Genomic DNA, 25,949 nt, shown 5'->3' on the forward strand with positions numbered 1-25,949 from the left:
AGCCCCCCATCAGGCCTCTCTGAAGTGGTAACAAAAGATTATAACAATCTGGAAAAAATCAAATCAGAAATCTCTCAGATAACTACATAGATGGTGTTCAAAGTAAAGACCATACTGAGTGATGCTAGATCAGATACAGACAGAAAAATAAGACAAGCTTAAGAAAATCATGGAAGTTACGAACGCTTAGTGTAACAAAGAAAAAGTACATCAGGCATATTCAAGCAGATATTCAGGGAAATTAAAATCCCATTAAAAGTATTTGAAACGTTTAGCCAATGTAAAGACAGGATATCAGACATAGAAGACAGGCTTGCAACTAGAAATCATGAAAATAGAGTTCTCAAAAATAGCAAAAGACCATGAGAAATCAATCTAGCAGCTGCTGGATGAGACAAAGAATAATAATGTAAGATTGACTGGAGTCAATGAAAAAGCAGGAGATGCCACAAATTACATAAAAAAGCTGTTCACAAATGTCAAAGCAGAAACTTCCCTAGTAGAGAAAAATAATTTTGCAGATAGTGAAGAATACAGCACTCCAGTTAGCCACGATCCAAACAAAGAAACAAAAATAAACACAAAAAATCTACAGCCAGGCATAGTAGAGTCAAGATTCCAGAAATTCAACATAGAATAGAATCATAAAAGCTGTTAGGAAAACAAAACAAATCACCTATGGAGGAAAGTCTATCAGAATCACAGCAGATTTCTCAACTCAAATTCTCAAGTCAAGGAGAGCTTGGAGTAAAGTATTTCAAGTTCTAAAGGAAAACAACATTCAACCCAGACTAATACATTTGCAAAACTGTCTTTCAAAATTGATGGAGAAATAAAATACTTCCATGACAAAGAACATCTGTAGAAACTCATGACCAACAAACCAGCACTCCAAAATGTTCTGAAAGACATAACAAAGAACAGAAGGAACTCACCAGGCAAGACAAATAATTTAACAGGGGCTGGGGAGAAGGAAGCCAACACCAGGAAAATAATGTGACAAGGATAATTTAATACTTATCAGTTATAACCATCGATGTTAATGGTCCCAATTTACCAATCAAAAGACACACACTGGTAGAATAGATCAAGAAGCAAGATCCAACAATATGCTATATACAAGAAAAACATTTAATTCAAACAGAAATTCATAGCCTGAAAGTCAAAGGATGGAAAACAATATTTCACAAGACAGGGACCCAGAAAAAAACAGGGGTTGGCATTCTATTCATAGACAAAGTGGATTTCAAGCCAAGATGGATTAAAAGAAATAAGAAGGTCACTACATCCTCGAAAAGGGAACAATCCAAGAGCAAGAGATAACAATCATAAATATATACGAAACAAATACCAGTGCACCCAACTATATAAAAAAAAATGACTAACAGACTTAAAAAAAACAAATAAGCCCTAATATAATTATATTGGGAGATCTCAATAACCCACTGTTACAAAAAGACTGATCAACTAGACCCCCCCCCAAAAAAAAATCAATACTGAACTTAGAACTTTAGAACTAAATCCAATTTTTGAACGAAGAGACTTAGTAGACGTCTATAGAGTGTTCCATCCCACAACAGAATACATTCTTCTCAGCTGCATATGGGCCATTCTCCAAAAAACATCATATACTGACTCACTGAACATGCTTAAGTAAATGCAAAGAAACTGAAAATATCCCTTACATACTATCAGACCTTAGTACAATTAAATAGGAAATCCACACCAAAAGAAAGCACAAGAACTTCACTAACACATGGAAATTAAATAGCACCTTCCCAAACAACCAATGGGTCACAGATGAAATTAAAAAGAAACTAGACAGTTTTTAACAGTTGAATGATAACAACAATACTCCTATCAGAACTTATAGGACACAATGAAAGCAGTCCAAGTGGAAATTTATAGCAGTAAATACCCACGTCAGGAAAACACAGCAAGGCACATATAAACAACATAATGGTGAACCTCAAACTTCTAGAAAAATAAAAGTAGGCTAAGCCAAAAAGCTCATATGAGGAAGAAAACTATAAAAATCAGAGCAGAAATTAACACACTGGATACTAAAAAAAAAAAGCACAAGAATCAATGAATCGAAGAGTTGGATCTTTGAAACATTAAATAAAATTAACAAACCCTCAGCCAACCTTATCAAACAAAAGAAAGAAAAGACTCAAATCCATGCAATTAGGAATGAAAAGGGTAAAATCACAACAGACCCTGTGGAAATCCAGAAAATCATCTATACCTACTTTGAAAACTTATATTCTAATAAAATGGAAAACACAGAAGAAATGCACAAATTCCTAGATACACATGAATTACAAAAGCTGAATAAAGCGGGTATAAAAATGCTAAATAAATCAGCATGAAATTGAAGATGTAATTAAAAAACCTACCAACAAAGAAAAGCCTAGGCCCTGATGTATTCACTGTTGAATTCTACAAGAGATTTAGGGAAGGCCTAACACCACTACTTTTCAAATTGTTTAATGAAACTGAAAAGGAAGCAATACTTCCCAAATTCATTCCTGAAAGCAGGTATTACCCTAATAACAAAATGAGAGAAGGACCCAACTAAGAAAGAGAATTATAGACCAATTTCCCTAATGAACACTGGATGCAAAAATCCTCAATAAGATACTGGCAAACAGATTGCCACAAATCGTCAAGAAGGTAATACACCATAATCAAGTGGGATTCATCCCAGGAATGCAGCGATGGTTTAACATACGTAAATCCTTAAATGTAATCCACTATATTAACAGAGCCAAGGACAAAAATGATCATCACAATAGATGCATAAAAGGCTTCTGACAAAATTCAGCACCTATTCATAATAAAAACCATACAGAAAATTGGAACAGAAGGTGGTCTTTATCTCAATCTGATAAAAGCCATCTACAACAAGCCAACAGCCAACATCATACTAGATGGACAAAAACAAAGCTTTCACCCTAAAATCAGGAACAAGACAAGGATATCCACTGTCTCCACTCTTATTCAACACAGACCTTGAAACTTTAGCCATATTAATTAGACAAGGGAAAGAAATAAAAGGAATAAAGATAGGAAACAAAGCAGTTAAACTATCATTATTTGCAGATGACATGACACTCTAATAGAAAACCCCCAAAACTCCACCAAAAGACTACAGGATTTAATAAGCAAATTCAGTAACACAGTGGGATACAAAATCAACACTCAAAAATCAACAGCATCCCAAATGACAAACTGACTGAGAGAGAAATCAGGGAAACAACATTTTTTACAGTAGCATCCAAAAAAAAAAAAAAAAAAGAAATATCTAGGAATCAGTCTAACAAAAGATGTAAAAGACCTCTACACTAAAAACTACAGTACCCTGAAAAAGGAAATTAAAGAGGATATTAAAAAATGGAGAAAGCCAGGCATGGTGGCACACACATGTTAATGCCACTGCTTGAGAGGCTGAGGCAAGAGGATTGTAACAAGTTCTAAACCAGCCAGAGCTACAAAAGTGAGCTCAAAGCCAGCCTAAACTGCAGTGAGACTGTCTCAAAAAGACCAGAAAGAAAGAAAGAAAGAAAGAAAGAAAGAAAGAAAGAAAGAAAGAAAGAAAGAAAGAAAATGTAGAGATATTCTGCTACTGGGTAGGAAGAACCAATATAGTGAAAATGGCCATTTTTCCAAAACTGTTATACAGATTCAAAGCAATCCCCATCAAAATTCCAATAGCGTATTTCACAGAATTTGAGAAAACAATCCTAAAATTCATCTGGAACCAGAAGAGACCTCCTACAGCAAAGGTAATCCTTGGCAACAATGACAAGACAAGTGGCATCACAATCCCTGACTGGAAATTATGCTATAGAGCTACTGTGATAAAAACAGTATGGTATTGGCAAAAAAAAAAAAAAAAAAAACAGATCCAAAGATAAATGGAACAGATTAGAAGCTACGGAAACAATACTAGACACAGCAAAACACTTTATCTTTGACAAAGGTATCAGACATATTCACTAGAAGAAAGACAGCCCCTTTTTTTAATAAATGGTACTGGAAAAATTGGCTCTTAAGAGTTAACATGCCCAAGTTTTAAAACTGGGCCCATATCTTTCACCATGCACTAAGCTAAAATTGGAATGGGTCAAGGATCTTAATGTTAAAACAAAAACGTAAAATTTGCTGGAAGACAGAGCAGGTAAAACACTTGAAAACCGTGGTATAGGCAAAGACTTTATGAACATAACCCAGATTGCATAGGAACTCTCATAAAGAATCAACAACTGGGATCTTGTGTTATTAAAAAGCTTTTATATAGCAAAATAAATCACCAACAGAGTAAAGAGACCACCCACAATATGGGAGAAAATACTTGCCAGCTGTACATCAAACAGAGGATCGCTATTGAGAACAAAGAACTCAAAAAAAATCAGTCATCCTAGATTTAAAGATCCAATCCAAAAATGGGCCTCTGAGATGAATACACACTTCTCAGATGAAGAAATACAAACGGTAAATAAATATGTGAAAAATGTTCAACATCGCTGGTCATTCAAGAGCTACAAATTGAAACAACACTGAGATTCCACTCACCCCAGTAAAGAATGGCTATTATCAAGAAATCAAGCAATAACAAATGCTAGAGGGGCTGTGGGGAAAAAGAAACCCTTCTCCACTATTGGGGAGAATGTAGACTGGTACAACCACTGTGGAAATCAGTGTGGAGATTCCTCAAAAACCAAACATTCTACCCAGCTGTTCCATTTCTGGGTATCTTTCCTAAAGAATTAAAAACATCATACCACAGCAATGCAAGTACAACCATGTTTATAGCAGCACAATTTATAATAGCCAGATCTTGGAAATAACCTAAATGCCCACTGACTGAGGAGTGGATAAAAAAGATGTGGTATTTTTATGCAATGGAATTTTACTCAGCCATAAAAAAGAATAAACTAAAGACTTTAATAGGTAAATGGATGCAACTTGAAACCATGCTCAGGCATGAAATAACATATGTATGCATAAACATCATAGTGTGAGAAACTGAAAAAAACAATGTATGTATATGTATATATATATATATGTATGTTTGTATGTATGTATGTATATAAAAAATAAGTTTTATACTATTAATTTCTGAGTTCACTGAAGAGAAAATTTTGTGCTGGTATTAGACAATTCAGTGCAGATGTCAATGATTTGAGGATGACAATGTACAATTTTATGTACCACTGCTGCCCCCTCCTTGACTGACATGTTTTGAAATTTTTAGTTTTAGTTTTTTTGATACCAAGGAGCAAACTCACAACCTCACACTTGCCAGACAAGCCCCTGCACTGTTAAGACCCTAGCCCTTTTTTTTTCCTTTTTATTCCTTGAAATAAAATGAATTTGGAAAAAAAAATATTAAAAAATTTTTTAAAAATTGTAATTACCAGATTTTTACTGCCCTCTACATTCCAAAATAAATTTATGAGGCATCATTACCATCTTTAGAGCTAAAAATTTAAAGATACTTTTTAAAAACTATTTCAAAACAATATTCTTCTGTTGAATTATTTTACAGTGTAACAGAGGCTATATATGACACTTTTACAGAGGTCAAAACCCTTGCTTTGCCCTGAACTGATTTTGCAAGTAGTCTCAGATTTTGAAATATAAATAATAATAGCTATCCTGGTAAAGAACATCTAAGGACCACTCTTCTTTTCTACTTGCTGCTATGAAGGCTTGAGACATCTATTCCCCACCCAATTAGTCCCCTTCTTCAGTGGAACTGGGACAATCTGATCCTCACTATCAAGGCCTGGCACACAAAAAACGAAAGGCTAAGGGACCCACTTTCACTGCTGAGAATGCCTTAGAGGAAGGTCTCCTGGCATCTCAAAGTGGAATTCAGAAAACTTCTAATTCCAAATGGTAGTGGCTTACTCACTCCAAAACCAAATAAATAGCCTTATAGCAGCAGCCATTCTTCAAAACTGACGAGCTCTAGATGTCCGTAGAGCAAAAGAGGGAGACATCTGTGCTATGATGGGAGAATGTTGTAGCTTTATAAATGAGTTAAGAATCATCATGAATAAGGTAAAATGTCTGTGCAATTACCTAGACAAAAAGCGTCACAAGTTGGCTATGAATAGACTTCTTCCTCAACATGCCTCTAGTACAGTGGCACATTTGGATCATTGGCACCCTTCCTTCTACCTCTCCTGGGTTCTTTTAATTAAGATAATGACCTCCTTCTTCATAGCACCTTATATTTTTAAACTTTTTTCAAGATTTCTCTAAACTTGGATACGAGCATTCACTAACAATGAACTCCTTGTCCTGGCTGAAATATCTAGTGCCAGTTTCTACATGGGCATTAACTGTCATACCATCAACCCTCGCAATCCCCAACTTGACACCCTCATTCAGCAGGAAGCAGTCTAAGACTGTCATCACCCTTTCCTACAACAGAAAGATGAGAATAAAGGTTTCTGCCCTAGTATAAATTACTGAATATTATGTTGGTGGTCTAACATGGCAAAAAAAATGACACCTTCCCTGATGACCACTTCTTCCTTCCCTCTCAGCCCTGATTACAACTTCCTCTTTCCTTTCCAGTGTATGTGGAAGAAAATTCCAATCAGTTCCTCACATGTCATCAAGGCTCACCCCAAATCCCACTTCTGACCAGAGGTCATATAACCTCTTCCCAGTTCCCTTCAGGCCAGAGGAGAAGCCCAGCCCCACAAGTTGTGTACCCCTCTCTCCATGTCCTCAATAAAGCCCTCTTTTTCTTTAAAGAAAAAAAAAAGGAAGTGGTTAAATTCTACAGTGCTATTAGTACTATATTTCAGCTACACTGGGGATTAAGAAAAATTACAGTGAGAGAGAGTCATAGAGAACAAATCCTGGCTGCAACATTAGCTGTGTAAACTTGGGCAAGTCAGTTTAATCTCTGAAAGCCTGTTTCCTCATCTGTAAAGTGGGGGACATAATACCTACCACAAAAGTGGGTGTAAGAATGAAATGAGACAATGTATGTGTAACCATATACAGGAAACTCAATAAATGTTAGTTCAGATGCCCTCCCACCATGAGTTTCTAAAACTCATGCATTTTTCCCCACTTTGGGTTTTTTGTTGTTCTTGTTGTTGTGTTTTTTGTTTTGTTTTGAAACACGGACTTTCCCTATAACTTAGGCTACTTTGAACTCACTAATGTAAACTCAGGCTGGCCTCAAACTCACAGCAAGCCTCCTGCCTCAGCCTCCAAAGTGCTATGATACAGCCATGCACCACCACAACTGGCTAAACTCATTTATTTATAACATTGCTTCTATTTTTTTAAAAAGTGACTGTCCCATAATTACATTTTACTTTTTGAACACAACCTACTTACAAATAAATTAGATGACTACTTGTATTTTGTATCTACAATGATAAAAAGACATCACCAAATAGAAGACATATGGGAAGAGAGATTTAGCAAAGCCAATATTCACTAACAGAACTGAATCACTAGCTTCTCAATGGTTTCAATGAAAACTTCCAACATTACGGCATTTTATTTTTTTACGAAAATTCATTATAAAGTACTTGTGACCTTATAGAGAGATGTGCCCAATTGGCGTTCTCTGTGAGCACAAATATGGCTAAGATCAGATTGATTACTTAAGCATATGCTAAAGGATAATGGGAGGCAGGTGAATCTTGTATTAATTAGTTGTACCCATCTTTGAGTAAAGACAGATGAGCCAAATGCTTTGGGTAACTCTGCCTACTAGAGGCAAGAGGCCCCTGGCTACCCACATGCTAAACTGATTCTGTATCTGTCACCCTTGTTCACTCCTGCATGAGGGTGCCGAACTAGCAAGACTAGTTCTCTACAAACAGTGCGTGGCTAGGAAAAGACAACAGTGAGCTGGTGCCTGAAGGGTAGCACGCGGGACAGGGACCTGGGACTGGCATAGAACTGGTTTGCTACATACCCTGGCTTTTGTATTATAAAACCACTGAAACATAAGCTTATTTAAGACTTGAATATCTTCTTAATCAATAGCATTAATGCTTTTACATTTCAAATAGTAATGCTTCTAACATATTTAGAACAAAGAATATTTCATCAATATTACACAGAAAAAGTAAAAATAGATTCATCATTAGAAAAAAATAAAACTTCCACCATTCCTTCCAAACACTAACACTTACCTCTGCATTTTCATGGCCTTCCAGGGTCATACATATATCCAGATCACTATCACGAAACCCAAATCCATTCTTAGAAGAGCCAAATAAGCACAATCTTGCTTTCTCTAAGCAAAGAAGAAAAAAAACAAAATTAGTAATCTTATAACATGTACCATATACTAAAACAAGGTAATCTTGTCCATTTCTATCTATATCTTAAATAACCTACTCCTGAAAGATATGCTGACAAATTCCAGAAAATCCACCTGAAGTCCAGTTCAAGTTCCCACATCTGTTAACTTCAACATGTTTAAATTAAAATATAAATTTCACCACAACCCTACCATTATACCTATAATTCCTATTCCTCAGCAAATAGCACCATTGTTTATCCAGTTGCTCAAGTCAGAAATAGATGTGAGATTCTTAACATTTCTTACCAGTCTTCACATCCAACCACTATAAATCCATCTATTTTCCTTCATTCTCAACACTACTGGCCATACTCTATTATCAACATTTGAAAATTCACCTTTTGAAAAGAAACTAGTCCCCTGTAATCCCAGTTCTTGAAAGGCTGAGGCAAGAGGATCACTGCAAGTTCAAGGCCATCCTTGGCTACACAGTAAATTCAAGCCCATCTTGAATTACACAGTGAGATCCGGTCTCAAAAAAAAACTAAATAAATAAACACACTAGTCCCAAAAAAAGAAAAATGAAACTACTCCTTTTTGGGCATAATTCAAGTTTTATAAATATTACCTTAGTATACAGGACTAATAAATTTTCCTCCAAAAGTGGCTAATCCACTAGCTATAAATTATGATAGTTATTCTTGATACTTAGAGGAGTTTTATCTCTGTTGGGATTTTTTTTTTTTTTAAATTGGGCATCAAACTCATGATCTCCACTTATGCCATTGAGCTAATCCCATGGATTTGGTTTTTTAGAGACAGGGTCTCACCACTAGGTAGTTCAGGCTAACCTTGAACTCAGTATGTAGCCCAGGTGGCCTCAAATTTCTGGCGATCCCCCTGCCTGAGCCTCCTGATTGTTGGGATTATAGGTGAGCGCCACACTTAGCTAATATTTAGAGTTCAATAATAGCTAATAGTTAAAACAAGTTGTAGTATAAGCATAATAAACATTTAGAAAACAATTTTAAAAGTAATCCTTCCAACTAATTCTGACTCCTTACTTAAAATTTCAATGACAACTGAGAGGCATAACAGAAGCTATGATAATCAGCAAACAAAAATGTGAGCGAAGGGTACTTGTATTTGGCCAATACTTTATACACTAACAAATGTAACTTAACCTGGCAAGCCCAAAGTCAAGTTCAATTCCCAGAACCAAGGGAAAACAAAATAAAACAAAAAGTCAACCAAGAAAAAAAAATGTAATTTAAAAACAGATTTATACAAGCAGGTGTGGTAGTAGACACCTATAATCCCAGGGCTTGGGAGGCTGAAGCAGGAGGATTGCTATCGGTTCGAGGCTAGTCTGGGCTACATAGCAGGTTCAAGGCTAGCCTGACCTGCATAGCAAGACCCTATTTCAAAAAAGAATCTTACAGCATATAACAGTGTTTTCAAGTATAAATTTACTCTAATTATAGATTAACTATTTATCCTTTTTTAAAAACTTTTTGCTTTATTATTTGTTTGTAACACTGGGGACTGAATTCAGGACTTCACCTTCCTGCTACTTTAAAAGAGACTTATCAGGGCCGGGTGTACAGCTCAGTGGCACAGTGCCTGCCTGGCAAGCTAGAGGCCCTGAGTTCGATTTCTGATACCCAAAAGAAAAAATAGACTTATTTTAACAACCTATCACTTGTCTTATCTCCCATACCTTAACAGAACCTGTATTTGCTAATTTACTCCTTACTGTCTCCCCTTCTGAAATATATGCATTGTAAAAGCAAGGTGCCATGTCTGTTAGCAAGGTATTCTCACAATACCTAGCATATACCATTCAATAAACATTTTATAAATAAATGAATGAAAGTCAAGATTGTTTGACTGTAGGAACAAATACAATCAAATTTTAACATGTAACATACCATCATACTCTTTTTGAATAAACTTTTCCAAGCCAATTAAAATTTGCTCCCTGTTATATTGTTCAGAGAAAGGTGGTGATAATTCATCTAGAATTTTTAAAAAAGAAAAAAAAAGAATTTTAAAATGTCTTCAATTTGTTACCATAAAATTTTAAATTACAACTCCATTATTTGTTCATTGACTTTTAAAACTGTAAATACTACTGAAAATGGGGCAGCGGAACAGCAAAAAGATAATTTTTAAAGATCTAAATACATTTTACTCAATTCTTTTCCCTATGTAACATCTACATTTACTTTCAAAATATTTAACTGTTTTCTTCAGACATTCCACTCTCATATCCATGCCATTTTTCCCTCTGGCTAATAGAAGTCCCAGTTTAAGCAGCAAGTCCACTCAAATCTAACAGTTCTTTTAAATGCTCAGTCAAGATCCAGTATTTGCCAGATAAAACCATTCTGACTAGCCAGTGCCTGATTCAATTTCATTAATGCTCAAACTGCTTGTCAAAAGCATCTGATTTTATATTGTACATTTAGTTTTCTAGTTATTTCATTTACATACATTTCATTTTTCTAGTAAGACCACAGAATCCTTAAGAACAGTCTTTTTATATCACTTCCAAAAGTTACCACAATAGCAGGAGCAATGCACTAACTTATTAAGAAGTTGCAAATATAGTATGGGGGGACTTGAAAAGATGAAATACAGGTGATTTTTTAAGACAGTGAAACTATTCTACATAATACTCTTAATGATGAATATATGACATAAGGCAACTATAGTTAAAGTGTGCCCCAAATCCCATGTGTTAAAAGATTTAGTGCTCAAATTCGCAGTGATCCTCCTGCTTGAGCTTCTTAAATGCTAGAATTCCAAGACTGCACCACATCTGGCCATAACTTTTAAGAGGCAGGGCCTAAGAGTGATCTTTCAGTCACTGAGAGTATGCCCTTGAAGGGAATACTGAGATCCTATCCCCTTCCTGTTCCTCTTTGCACGTAGGAATGAAACCAAAACAAACCTTTCCTTTTTACAAACTGACTTCTCTAAGGTATATATTACAGTTAAGAGAAAGCTAACTAACACAATGCACCTGCTTCTATATCTAGAACTTACAGCCCAAACTAGTCTTAATGTATTCAAATTCTACAATATCATCTAGGTCAGAGATCTCAGGAGAATTCAGACTGAAGAAAGAATCTAACTATCATAAACATGAAGAACTTCACTCAAGAGCATGGGGAAAAGGTGCTGACTTAAATAACTAAGTGAAATCTGTTAGACTAAGGACAAAAGGAACTACATATACAAAGCACGTAATTCTAATGGATGAAATTGTTTCCTACAGCTTAATAGTTCTGATGCTGTTACATAAATTGGACAATCAAATAAACAGGTAATAAATGGTAGAACTGCTTTGCTCTGTTGGAGTGGGAGATTTCAGGTAAACAAAAAGAGGCTAGAATGAGCTTCAGAAAGTAATGGATCATGGTCAAAGCTAGAATAATTCAAGCAGCAAGATGAAGATTACATCTTACAGTATAAAATATGTGAGTCCACAATGAGACAAATAACAGAGTAAAAATAAATACAATGAAGTGTACCTTAATAAAGCTGATTATTCTGCTCCAAAGTGTTTATCCAAGAACACAGGATTTGTCTATACCCAAACCCATACACAAATATATATGAAATTTTTAAAAACAAAATTTAGAAATAAGCCAAATATTCATCAACAGGTGATTATGTAAGTTATACTACAGCCATACAATGACACAATAAAAAGCAATCAAACACTGATACATGTAATAACATGGATAATTTTTTTAAAAAATCTCAAAATAACTATGCTGAGTGACAGAAATCAGACATCCTTCACCCCAGCCCCCAAAAACGTATATTTTGTATAATTCCATTTATGCAGATATCTAGAAAATGCAAACTATATTGACAGAAGTGGATGATTGCCTAACAGAAGGGAGGCAAGAGGGAAGAACACAAGTGAGAAATTGCAAGGGAACAGTATATATATTGAGATCAGAAATATTTTATCTGAACATAGTAAGTAATTTATAAATGTCTTCTGAGTAAAAATGTATTCCAGGCACTCCATAAATGTTTGCGGAACACAGGACTTACTCCAATTTATAGCCATCTTTCTACATTGCTCATTTGTTTTTGGCACCAGGAATCAAACTCAGTACCTTGTGCTTGCGAGCAGGCGCTTTTGGTGCTGAGCTACAGCTCCAGCATACATTGCTTTTTTTATACTATACCAAATCAAAGCCAATTATTTTCTCAAACTAAGCACTCTACACTTTTACGCGTGATCTTCTGTATCTAAGAATGCAGTACAAAGTCCAGCTAAAAATTTGTCATTAATCCCAAATCCTCTGATCTGTTAAGTTTGAACTACATTTTCTTTATCACTACTATGGCATGTACCATTCCACTTTCAATTATGGCAATTTACATACAATGTGTTGTATAAGCCCAGCTAGGGTGGCACTGTCCAAAAAAAATGACAGAAATAGTCTCTAAGTGTCCAATATAGAATACAGTAGCTATTACTAACTTGTACTGAGTGCTTGAAATAGGTCTAATATAACTAAGGATAATATTTTTAAATTTTAATTAAATTGACTAAATTGAAAAGCTATGCTATAGCAACCATATCAGAAAGCTCAAATGCATAATTTAAGTTTTCTTAAAAATAGTATGTGTGAATTCAACTGTAGTCCTATTGGCATTCACCATATACCCTGAACAAAATGGGTGGTTGGTAAGTATTTGTGACCAATCTCTATTCAAAATCTTCTACCAAAATAAAGTGAGAAAATTATTTTCAAATTAGGAAATGAATAAACATTCAGTATCTAAGAACACTGTGCCAGTAGTTTATGGTATAAAACACTTACCAAAACATCTTTTACATACTAAATCAAGTATTTCCCGAAATCGGTTTGTCATTGGTGGTAGAGGTTTTAGATCAATTTTCCTGAAATCTTCAGGGCAATCATTTTTTGAATGACCATCCTTTTTGCAGATGCTGCATACTATTGTTGGCGGCTATACAAAGGTTAAAATAAAAATCTAATCATCTAACACATTTTTGATCCATTTCACCATTTAGAAAGCAGATCTAAAAAGAAGCTTTTATGTAACTCAGTTTTTATAATCTGTGCTTTCCAGAGATAAAAAATGTTAATTAAATAAAATAGATATTATAAAAACTGGGGTTTTTTTCCAGTATTAGGGATTTTCTATAATATAAAGAGTTAAAAGTTAAAATTATTCTACTGTTTTTTGGTTTGTCTTGGTTTTATGAGACAGGTCCTTGCTTTGTAATGCAGGCTGGCCTTGAACTCGCTATGTAGCCCAGGTTGGTCTTGAACTCAGAGAAATTCTAACTCAGCCTCCTCTCCAGAGTGCTGAGATTATTGGCATATACCACCATGCCCAGCTAGATACTTCTATAAATACCAATCATATTTAAATAAAGTATTTCTTTAAAAAACAATGCTTCAGTTAAAAATTTTAAGGCTTGTCAATCACTACTGCTGAAATAGCAGCTCTGAAAGGCTGTCCAGTTTTCTTGAGTTTTGTTTTTTAATATCCTACTGATTGACATATGACTTTTTTTTTCATTCTGGATGCTGTAATGATATTTCAGTTAGATGCACTACACCTGAAACAACATAACTTAGCTAAATACTAAATAGCTTAGTAAGTGCTGGGGATCAAACCCAAGGGCTACATCTCCAGCCCTTTTTTTATTTTGGAGGTCTCTCTACATTGCCCAGGCAGGATTCAAACTTGGAATCTTCCTGCCTTGAGAGTCCCTCAGTCCTGGAATTACAGACATGCACTACCCTGCCCAGATAAATCTTATGAACAAAACAGTCACTGCTTACTTTCTGTTCATTAGGGTATTTTCCACAATGTAGAGAATTTAAATTTTAATTAAATTGACTAAATTGAATATTAATCAAATTAAACTATCAAATTAAAATTTGAACTATACCACTTTGCATGCAGAAAAGTTAGGATTCTTATTTATAAGAGATTATTATATGAAATCCAAACAAGCTCTATGGCAGAATCTGATTTTTTTGGTTTGTTTCTAATCTTGTTTGTTCTCAATTATTTTTACAGTATTTATACTCCCTTTCACCCTTCTAAAAAAAGCCTTAAAATACGACACTATTAAAATTTAAAACTTTGTATTTTTTAAGAAAAAAATACATTTACACATATACATACTACCCTTAAAATACATGCTACCTTCAATAAACTGATTTTCATAAAATGTTGAATGAATCCTTTCATGTATGAGAAAGTAAAGGAAACCAGTTAGTAAGGTGTTAAAAATTTTTGATATACACTATTTAAAAGACAACTATAGAAAAATTCAGAAAGTAAAAGATAAATGTCCATCAAAATATTCTAAATCAATAGTCACCATAATTAAACTATCTTTACACTTCTAAATCTGAAAGCTATAAAGACATGGCCAAAAAACTTACATATAGTTTACAAAATGTATCCTACCTTGCCAGAGGTCAAAATAAACTTATCAAACACATAATATAATTCCTGGGACGGTAGGTTATCATCATCATTAAGGTCAGAAGCAACTTCTGTAGCTTTACACTTGCAAGAGGTAGCAGATGTGTCGATGCACATAATCCGGTGTGAATTCTCTATTTCTAAATTTGACCTGCAGTCTGTTCCAGCAGACTCATCTGGATCAGCAGATCCAATGCAATTACACTGTCCAAGTTCCTTCTTAAAACAAGTTTGTAAAGGTACTAAGCCATCTATTTTCTTAACTGATTTTGGCTCTAATTCAGTGCCCTCATTGGCAACAGAAAGAGATGAAGATTCTTGTCCATGGTCAGCCAAATCTAGCTCATTTACCAACAAATGGTCATTCTTAACAATGCATCTCTGTGATGTACATTCTGTGTCATGTTTATCAGATTGACCACTTTCTGTATTTATCTTTTCTGTGTTTTCTCCAAGTAGAACAGAACAGCTGGTTGCCACATTGTCAGATTTCACTGGCTTCTTATTGCTTATTTTGCCCTTGTCCTTTTTCTTGAAAGGCACTGTAGACTTATTTTCACCCTTCCTCTGAGGACAAGCAAAATAACGATAAGCTGCCCTGAATCTCTCCACAACATATTCGTAAACAAGTTGGCTGTTTAAGCTCCGTGCAACATTCCTTTTGACTGAAAATGGATCTAGTAAAAAAAGGAAAAAGTCAGTAGCTAAGTCTCTAATAACAATTCTGTGCTACATTTCTAAGCTTACATAAATGTATTTTAACTGTTAAGATGTCAGCAAAGTTCATTTTTCCAAAGTTTTCCTAACCTAGGTTCCCAATGATAGTTTCTAAAAACTAATGGAAAATAGCAACATTTTTCCTTTGTTTCTTCCATAAAGTAACAAAGGAAAAAGAACATAGTAATAAAATAACTATTAAGAAATTAGCTGAGGAGGTTGGGTCCTTAAATAGAGTTTTTGGTTTGCTTTTTTTTGTTTTTGTTTTTGGTACCAGGGATTGAACTCACGACTGCGTGCTTGCAAGGCAGGCACTTATGCCACTGAGCTAAATCCCCAGCCACACAAATATAGTTTTAATGATGAAATTATTGGAGAAAAAGCTATGCCACTACACCTATTTTGTAGATTGTCATGAATGAAAAACTTCAAACTCCAGGACCTAATATTTTTCATCTGTGATAGTCATAGTACAATTGATATTCTTAGACTACGAAGTGGAACCTTGTTTGTCAACATCAATTGGTTCTCCTTTTTTATTTTTTTCTTTTGAAATAGTGTATTACTTATTTCTGCAGACTGGCCTCCATGCATTTAGCTTAGCCTAGTGATACAATTTATAACATTAATATATGATGCCTGGCAAACATACACAGAAAAAATAGTCTCCAAATGAAACACATTATCTCACCTTCAATGGCTATTCGCCTTTTTGGCCAGTTTTTGTTCTCTCTGGTTAAAATATCTTGTATTCGTACACATATGACATATTCCTCCAAAGCAAAATCCAGTGTGTAAAATTTTAGCAGCTCTAGCCATAACTGTCCCAGGGATACCTGATTTGGTGTTTCCAATGTTAAAGGAGACTGGAATAAAAAATACTTTTCATTTATGCTTCATAAAACAATAGTATCAATGAATTTTCAGTTAGAAAAGGCCTTAGAAATTCAATGTTCAAAAACTAAGACATACTGACTGCTACAAATATTGTGTTCTATTAAACCAATGATTCTCAACTTCAGCTGCACATTAGAATTATGGGTATTAAAGTACACTAATACCTCAATTCCATACCACTCACACTTTCCATATGACTCAAAAATCTGATTTAATTGACCTGGAATGGACGAGGCACTAGAATTTTTAAAGCTTCTTAAAGTGATTCACATGTAAAATCAAGTTGCAAACAACTGGAAAACAGATACTACAGTTCCTTATTGTAAGAATTACTTTCAGAATCTAAATAAATATCCTTTTTTTTTTTCCTTTTTTTTGAGACAAGGTGTTGACACATAGCCCAGACTGGCCTCAGGCATACTAGTAGTCCAGGTTAGCCTCAAACTTGTAACAATCTTTCTGCCTCAGCTTTCCAAGAGCTGAGATTACAGAAGTGTGCTACCACGCCTGGCCGTACTTTCAAAAAATTCCTTCATTCAGCCAACATTTTTTCAGTACCTACTATGTTTCTTGGGTAGTACTGGGGATTATCATAAAATAAGAAGAGCTCACACTTACACATAATGCTTACCATGCACTATTCACTTTTCTTAGAAAAACATATGTGTATTAAAAATTCTATGAAGTAGACACTGTAAGGCAAGAATTTGACTCAAGAGACCCTAGCTAATGGGTCCATGTGAATTACTACACTATACTGCCACTCAAATAAGGTAAGGTCCTACCTACTTCACAGACTGCTAGGACAAAAAATAATTTAACCATTATAGTAAAGGATACATGCTAAGGCTACATGATTAGGACTATAAATCAGGGGGGTCACAATAGAAGAGTTAATACCCGAATCCCAAAGGAGTAAGCTAGATGAAAATGTCTCAAAGTGACCACTATGCAGCATAAGGGCACGAAACAATTATTCATACATTTAATTCGACAACTATTCATTGAGTTCCTACTATGTACCAGGCAATGCACTAGCACTTGGGATAGATCTCTAGCAAAAAGCAAAAGACCCTTGCTTTCATGGAGCTTATTTGCTAGGAAAAAAGAGAAACATACTTAGTAAGTATGTAACATGGGAATTAAAAGAACTAGGTGTTGTGGAGGAAAAAAGTGGCAATGTGGCAGCAGGAGAAGGTTACAGTTTTAAAATTGATAAGTTAAGATTAAGATTTGTTGAGAAAGCATAATCTGAAAAACAAGAAAAATATTCTTGGAACAGGGAAACAGTAAACACACGCAAAGCAGATATTGGCTTGCATGAAAATGAAAACTACTGTGATAGAACAAGAACAGAAAAGGAAAACAAAGAACTATACCACTAATGACCACTTGCTGTTCATTCTAAATGAAATGAGAAGCAGTTTGTCATGTTGATAATTGTAAGGGGCAAGGACAAATGCAGGAAAATTTATTGGAAAACAATGGCAGTAATCTAGGTCACAAATGATGGTGGCTAAGACTAGCATGGTAGCAGTGGAAATGGTGAGAGGTGTGAGAGGTGATCACCATTCCTGACAAACTAGGTATGAGGCATGAAATCAAAACAGGAGTTAGAGCAACTTTGAAGTTTTCAACTTGACAGCTGAAAAACACAGATATCATCAACTGAGGTGGGACTGTATGTTGAACAGTCTGAGGGAACCCAGAAATCAACATGGACATTGCAGTTCAACATATCTCACCAGGAACTAGTGGGATATACAAAGAATCCAAGAGAGGTCTGAATAGAGATTTAAGCTCAAGAGTCATTATCATACAGATGGTACTTAAAATCCAAAGATTATCACAGGAATGTAGACACGCTTAAAAAAAAAAAAAGATAAAGCTCTTCAATATTAGAAGAGGAAAGGCAAAATCGGCAGAGCAGAATGCTATCAGGTGCTGCCCTTAAAGTGAAGAAATGTTTCCAAGAAGGAAGTGATTAATTTGCAAATGTTTGTGGTAACTAAGAAAAAAAAAAAAAAGCCTGAGAAATTACCATTCACATTAACAATCTGGAGGTTACTGACATTGATGATACAAACTTTGGCAGACTGACAATGTGAGTTATGGGGACAGTTATGGGGAAAATCAGAAATAGTGAATTATAGTCAATTCTTTCAAAAATCTTTACTGCAAAGGGGTGAGGAAAAAACAGCTGGGAAAAGGACCAGTACCAAGATTATTTTGTTTTTCATAGTACTGGAGATTGGACCTAGGACATATGCACTGCATTATATCCCCAGGTATTTATTATTTTTGAGACAGGGTCTTGCTAAGCTGCTAAATTACCCAGGCTAGGCTCAAATTTCTGTCTTCCTGTTCAGCCTCCCAGAGCTCTGGGATTACAGGTACGCACCACTATACCTAGCTAAGATTATTCTTTAAAATGGAAGAAATGAAAGTAGGTTGATTCAATAAAGAATGAAAAATTGGCAATTTAGGAAAGAAAGAAAAGAACCGCTGGAGTAATATTCTAGAGCAGAGAAGGAACGGTATTATAGAGAAAATGACTAGATTAAAACATGAGCAGTTCCTTTATGAAAGCAGGCAGTAAGGGGGTGTGTGAGTGCACATGACAGCAGATGAAGTTCTCCTTTGACTGCTTTTGTTTTCTCCATGAAGTAAAAACCAAGATCAATAGGTGACAGTATCTGTGATCTGAGGAGACAATAGACAGTAATCTAGGGAAGAAGAAGAGATGAATTAAAGATGTGTATATCCAGGGAAATACAAACAATTCAGTATAGCTATACCAACAATTTCAGAAATTTTAGTATTTATATAATAATGCCATAGATTCTGGAGGATACAATTCATGAAAATGTATCTTTGGTTAATGCCTGGCACATAGCAGATCCTTAATAAATGAATGTTGAATGATTAATAAGCAAGCCACCTCCTCAAAGAGCAAAGGGCCTTTATTTCTTCATGCAAATTGGCAAAAATAATCACTGTATGCTAAAGTTTTGGTCAGAACCTAACTCTTAAAGAAAATTTTCCTTGTTTAGATGAAACAAGATACAAAGAGAATATAATTTTGACATGACTGAAAATACAAGTCTTCCAAAGTGAAACAAGAATTTATTAGAGAATCTCAGTACTTAAAAACTAAACCAGATCAACCCCTCACTTCATAGATGAGGAAAATGAGGCCAAGATGCTTACTCAAAGTCAGTGAATCTATAATTAAAATAGCTTCAATTGAAAGTATCACAAATGCTACAGATAGAAAAGCCAAAAATAAAAATGAAAACAAAAAGCTTACTTTGCCATGTTTTTCCTTCATGGCATTACTTTGGTTGACTGTTTCTGTCTTCTTGGTATCATCTTTTGGTTGGTCTGCCTTAGCTTTGTTTTCCTCAGCAATTGAGTTTTTCTCAGTTGCACTACTTGACTTATATTCCCACTTCACAAACTTCTCTTCTACTATGCCCTTCAGCTGAAAGTCATCCATTCTTTTTGGGTCAAAGCCTTCAATCTATATAAAAAGGCATTCCAAATTGGTAGTGGAAAAATTATTTTTAAAAAATGGACAAACAGACAAACCAGAATTCCAGCTTAAACTATTTGAGCAGAGCACTCTGCAAAAGCAAACTACAAATACATACATGCACATACATACCACAAACACATGCTTACCCAACTTCCAAGTAAGCAAGGAAGAATAGGGGGTTTTCTTTGTTGTAGAAAAAACATCGTCATTAAAACAAAACAATAAGAAGGGATTCCACCATCAGTTTGGGAGTCAATATAGCACAACTGCAAAATCAAGAGGAAAAAAGTAATAGCATTTAGCTTTCCTCAGTTTTCACATTAAAAGTAGTTTCTTTTTCTACCTTAATCACAGTAAGAAGTTCAAACAACAATGAAATATATTAGGACTAACCTGAAATCTCATTAGCCTGAAACAGTAACATGTCACTGAATATTTTTCATTTACTACTTTGTGCACATAACCAACTTTTCTTTCACTGCTTTATGTACATAAATACACATACATATTTCAGTTCAGTGAAGTCACATTTTATATATAGTGTTTTTCCATGCTTTTAAAAATGTCTTTTGTCTAATCTTCCCACTATGTCTGCCTTGATATTAACCTTCTATGTATTCTTCTATGCTTTTTCTATACTTAATCATATACAAATTAGACTACACAGACATATACTTCTATTTTTACATACAGGGAGAATTTTTTCTGTTACCCAAACAGTATATTATAGGTATTCTTCTGTATATTACTCTTCACCCTGAATAGTGCATTAAAGTCCCTCTAAGTCAATCAGCACAAATCTGACACATTCTTTTAATTGGCTATGACACATTCTTTTAATTGGTTGTATTATAATTTATAAGGATAGTTACTCAACAGTTCCTCCACTCAGTGATATTTACACTTTGTTTTCAATCCATGCCATTTCAAACAATGCTGCAATATTTATTCTCATACATATTTCCCAAGTACTGGTGCTTATTTCTATTGACTGTTTTCAGTAATGTATTTGCTGAATTTTAAAATATGTAATATTCTATACTATAAGATTATTTTCCAAAATCACTATTAGAAGTCCTCTGTTTTTCACCACTAATTAGTGTGTGTGTATATATATATATATATATATATATATATACCCCTCCCAGTAAAAGGTACTTTCATTTAAAAATCAATAGGGTGAGACCTAATAAAGTTATTTCGATTTGTCCTTAATGAGGTTAATGTGTTTAGTAACCATTTGGATTTACTCTTTTCTAAACTGCCTTTTAAATGTTGCCAGTTTTTTTCACGACATATCAATTTATAGAAATTTGTTTTACTTACAGATAATAATTGCATTGAGCTGAATCTCTAGTAGTCCTTTTTTCTTTTGAACTGGTATCTCACTAAATCACTAAGTGCCTGCAGGACTAGAACTTGTTATCCTCCTGCCTTAGCCTTTCAGACTGCTGGGAATAAGGAAGAATACTGCACAGTTGGCCAATAATGATCTTTATTACCTCATACATGCATTTGAAAAATGACATTTATCCCAATCTGCTATTTTTCTTCTAACACTACTTGTGGTATAGCTTCTAGGTATCCTATCATATAAAAAGTTCTCCTTAGTCCATAGTTTACAAACACTCCTAAATTTTCTTATAAAATTTTTAATTTTCATTTAAGTGTTTGTAGTGTGTCTAAGGAGCCAGCATTATTTTCTTCCAGAAAGATGTACTAATGATTGCAACATTATTAAATAAACCACAATTTTATCACTGAAATAAGTTCTTTTCTTTCACATGTCAAAATTTATACACAACAGGATTTACTTCAATGCATTCTATTCTGTCCCATAGATTTGTCTATTACCATTCCAATGCTATATTCTTTACCAAAGCAGTTTTATAACAGTCAAGTGGCCCATCTTTTATTATACTCTGAATTTTTGTTTTGCCTTTTTGAGACAGAGTCTCACTGCACAGTTCAGGCTGGCCTCAAACTTAAAATGATTCTCCTGCCTCAGCCTCCTGAGTGCTAGGATTTACAGGCATGTACCACCATGCATGGCTCTACTCTGAATTCTTTTGGCTAACCTTAAATATTTATCCTTACAAACTTTAAGATTATTTTACTATATATTTTTAAAACTACCAATAATTTCAAGCGGAATTAATGTACATATTAAAATCAAGAAAATTTTACATTTTAGGTCTTGTATACAGTATATTGGTATTTTTGCACTTTCCAGAAATTCAGTCATTAGCTACTCACTTTCCCCTAACCCTCACATTTAATTTATTTGCAAGTTATACTTCCAAAACTGTCCCCATCTTTGCTTCATATCCACTCTAATCTAGCATAATTTTCACTTTAGTTAATGTAACAAAAGACACTCTCCACTGGATTCCATGTCCATTCCTTATAGCAATCTTTAAAAAGGTAAGTCACATTAACTTACACATTGTTTTTAACACTTTCTTGTGTTTTTTCCTTGCCATTAAGTACATCCAGGGTTTTCACTACAGATATTATCTGTCTGACCTCATCTCCAACTTTCAGTGAGCCCAGGGTCTTCACAATGAGCTACATGTCCGGCCCCTTTTTAAGTTTTGAGACATGGTCTCACTAAGTTTTTTATTAACACTTTCTAATGATATGACATCCAATCATATGAATCAAGAGGTGAGTCTAAAAAAAAAGTTTGCATGCAGGGCTGGGGGTTTAGCTCAGTAGCGTAAGTGCATGCTTGGCAAATGCAAGGTCCCCGGCACCAAAAACAAAAAAGTTTCATTTTTCCAATATTTACAAATTATTTCATTTCCTTAATCCATTACCTAAAATATCCAAAATATAAGGCATCAATAGCTAATATCTCTATAAGCAATTCCCTGTTTAGAATGATGCCTGCTACTTTTTTTTTGTAAACAGTATTTATTGTAAACTTTTACTTCGTTAATATAAAAACTGAAGTTTGTCTGTCAAGAGCATGCCATGTCAGTATGTACAATGCTTATGTGCTACATTCATTAATATAACAAATTAGAGTAACACACTTCTGATAGTAAACTATTCTAAAATTTTGAAATAAGTAATGTGCATAATAAACTCTCATAAACTGACATATTGTTTCTCTTTTATTTAGGCTTCTACATCAACATAAGATTGATCCTAGTTGGGTTGATATTTTAAAATTATGTTCTTCTTTAGGTAACAAAGATTTAGCACAACAGTTAGAGCTATATAGTAATAACTTGGTACATTTAAAATTACAACTCAGGGGGAAAAAAGGAAGGTGAAAAGAAAACTTGTCAAAAAAACCCTGAAATATTCCACTTCAATAAAATCTTCTCTATCCAAAACATTAGAACAAGAAGTAAACTGCCTACGGAGTAAGTGAACCAAAAACTCCTTTACAACTATAAAAAACTGTCATGTATTCTGTGAAGTTATCAGACATCTCAGATGCACATGATTGGGGCAGTTTATGAAAAAGCTCTTAAAATCTAAGGATCTCTTCTAGGCATCAGGTATTTCTAAAAACATGCTTTCTTATAGACCGGGATGGAGGTACATGCCTGTAATCCCAGCACTTGGGAGGCTGAGAAAAAAGGATCACCGTAACTTGGAAGCCAGCCTGGGATACACAATGAGTTCAAGATCAGCCTGAACTACGTACTTTGTCAAATAAATAAATAGTTTTCTGAACCCCAAATCATGGAAATCTGTGTTTTACTGCTTAATGTATATTATAACTTCAAAAAAAACAAAGATATTCTTCAAAAAAACCTCAACCACAGAGATTGGCACACACCTATAATCCCAGCTACTCAGAAGGCTGAGGCAAGTCCAGGTTAGTCTGGACAACACTGCCAAAATCTGTTTCAAAATAAAATAAAGAAGGGAGGGAATAAACTCAGAGTGCAGGCCTAGCCCTGGGTTCAATCTCTAGTATACCACAACAAAACAAACAGAACACAGCACTCTTTCAGTAAAAAAAAAATATACCAGGAATTATTTCTAGGTTTGTTATAATAAACTGATAAATGTAATCCATAAGAACAAAAAGGCCTTTCCAACTTACAGAACTGCCGAAAATGAGGCACATTACCATACTGGAAACAGGAAGAAACCACTTTGTAGTCAGCTTTGCAATACATGTTTGTAGTGTCCCACAATGACTGGCATGTGTACACTCAGTATGTAGTAATTGTCAATACAATATGAAGCAACCTTTCCTTTCTAAAAGCCACAGTAGAAAACAAAGTCTATAAAGTTACCTTCTTTAAAAAATAAAAATATCTTATTTGGATAGCATTTATTGTCTCCTAACAGAGTTTACGTATTTTACTGAGTTAAAAAATACCTGTGAGAAAACTGCCATAATTTCATGACAAGAAATCAGGGCGCTATTAAGAAAGTAGTAATACAGAAAAAGCTATATACTATTTCATCTTTTATATTTGTAACTACTGTAAAGCCTAAAGTATATTCTCATAAATTATCTCCAGGTTTTATTGTTATTGTTGTTGTTTGGTCTGGGAGAGGTTGAATCCAGGCTGTCACATTGAGCTGTATCACCAACCCTTTTTTATTATTGCTGTTATTTTGAGTCAGAGTCTTGCTAAGAAGTTGCTAAATTCTCCAGGCTGGGCTTAAATTTTGAATTCTTCTGCATCAGCCTCCCACAGTGCTGAATTTGACAGGCATGTATCACCATGCCTCACTCTCCACAGCATTTTCAAAATAATCTCTCCAGGTGGAAAAATGGAAGACAAATACATGACATACCTTGTTCAAAATCACATAAAAGATTTAGCAACTCTCTTTACCCCAGAGAAAAAAAGAAAACCCCAATTTGAAATTTTAAAATGACTTATTGCATTTACTTATTTGGTTTATTACATTTTCACTGTATTGAGTTCCTATAGTGTGCTAGGTATTGTGGGAGGCTTAAAGCATGAAAAGAGTAAATAAGGATCACCCTCCTACAATCTAGTTTACTGACCCCACTCACAAAGGTTAACGGTCTCTCTTTTGAAGAAATTGGATTGATTATTCAACAAATATTTGTTGGGTACTTATTAAGTGCTGACAAAGTAAAATAAGAGGCACAGGGGACCAGCAGTGAATAAATAACATGTTAAAATCTCTGCTTTGGGCTGGGGATTTAGTTCAGTGGCATAAGCACCTGCCTGGCAAGCACAAAGTTGTAAGTTTGATGCCTAGTACCAAAAAAAAAAAAAAAAAAAAAATTCTCGCCCTTTCGAGAGCATATAATCTTATGGAAGAAAACAGACTGCAAACATATATATGCATGCAAGCAGTAATAAGTGCTATAAAAAAAGTAAAGCAAGGTAAAGGCAAGAAAAACAGGATGAAGGAAACTCTGAAAAGGTAAAATGTGAATGAAGATGTAGGAAAGAAAAGTAAAAAGGTTAATTCTACTCTGGATGCCTGTTACCAGAGCACTCTTTAAAAAGGAACAACAAAAACAAAGCCCTAAATATAAAGATCCCCCAACCTGAAGCTTTCTTTACTCTTCCTTTAGGTAACTGTTGCAGTCCCAAGATGGGACAATCCTCTTATCAATTTAGACAAAAAATTCCAAAGGCTTTGGCAGCTTTTGCTCGGAGGTTACCACTCTATCTATAATATCTAAAATAGAGATTAAGATAAACAGTCATCTTTGCATAAAATTGAAAATTTACTCATGAAGTGTCTAACAAATGATCATGTATCTTTCTGGTCATTCAGACTGACACTGGAAATTATCACTACTTCTTCCTAACCACATACCAGAGGAAATAAAAGAATCTATAACCTTTAGTAATACAAATTTTTGGGGAACTCAGGTAACTAATCCTCAGCTGTTGCCCAAACAAAATTGCTTTAAGTTACACAGAAAAGAAAGTAATACTCAGATATAAAAACCAAAAAACAAAAAAAAATAGAAACAAAAGAACCTTAACTTACATATCATTTTACAACTTTGTAGCTGTAATATAAATGACA

General features: G+C 34.5%; 1 protein-coding gene across 8 annotated transcripts in view; it reads right to left on the reverse strand.

Moving 5' to 3' along the window:
* The window catches only part of Tut4 (terminal uridylyl transferase 4), a 136,874-nt gene that overhangs the window by 37,434 nt on the left and 73,491 nt on the right, over positions 1-25,949 (reverse strand). For all 8 annotated transcript variants that reach the window (XM_063235172.1, XM_063235176.1, XM_063235170.1 and 5 more), the window contains exons 10-16: positions 20,099-20,218; positions 19,725-19,937; positions 16,209-16,383; positions 14,783-15,477; positions 13,150-13,300; positions 10,228-10,314; positions 8,184-8,287 (exon numbers count right to left, since the gene is read on the reverse strand). In XM_063235172.1, coding sequence (XP_063091242.1) covers positions 8,184-8,287; positions 10,228-10,314; positions 13,150-13,300; positions 14,783-15,477; positions 16,209-16,383; positions 19,725-19,937; positions 20,099-20,218 — 1,545 coding nt within the window. The remainder of the gene's footprint in view (positions 1-8,183; positions 8,288-10,227; positions 10,315-13,149; positions 13,301-14,782; positions 15,478-16,208; positions 16,384-19,724; positions 19,938-20,098; positions 20,219-25,949) is intronic.

Source organism: Cavia porcellus, unplaced genomic scaffold, assembly GCF_034190915.1.
Source record: "Cavia porcellus strain 051 isolate PalLab524CR breed Dunkin Hartley unplaced genomic scaffold, mCavPor4.1 scaffold_25, whole genome shotgun sequence".
NCBI lineage: Eukaryota > Metazoa > Chordata > Mammalia > Rodentia > Caviidae > Cavia > Cavia porcellus.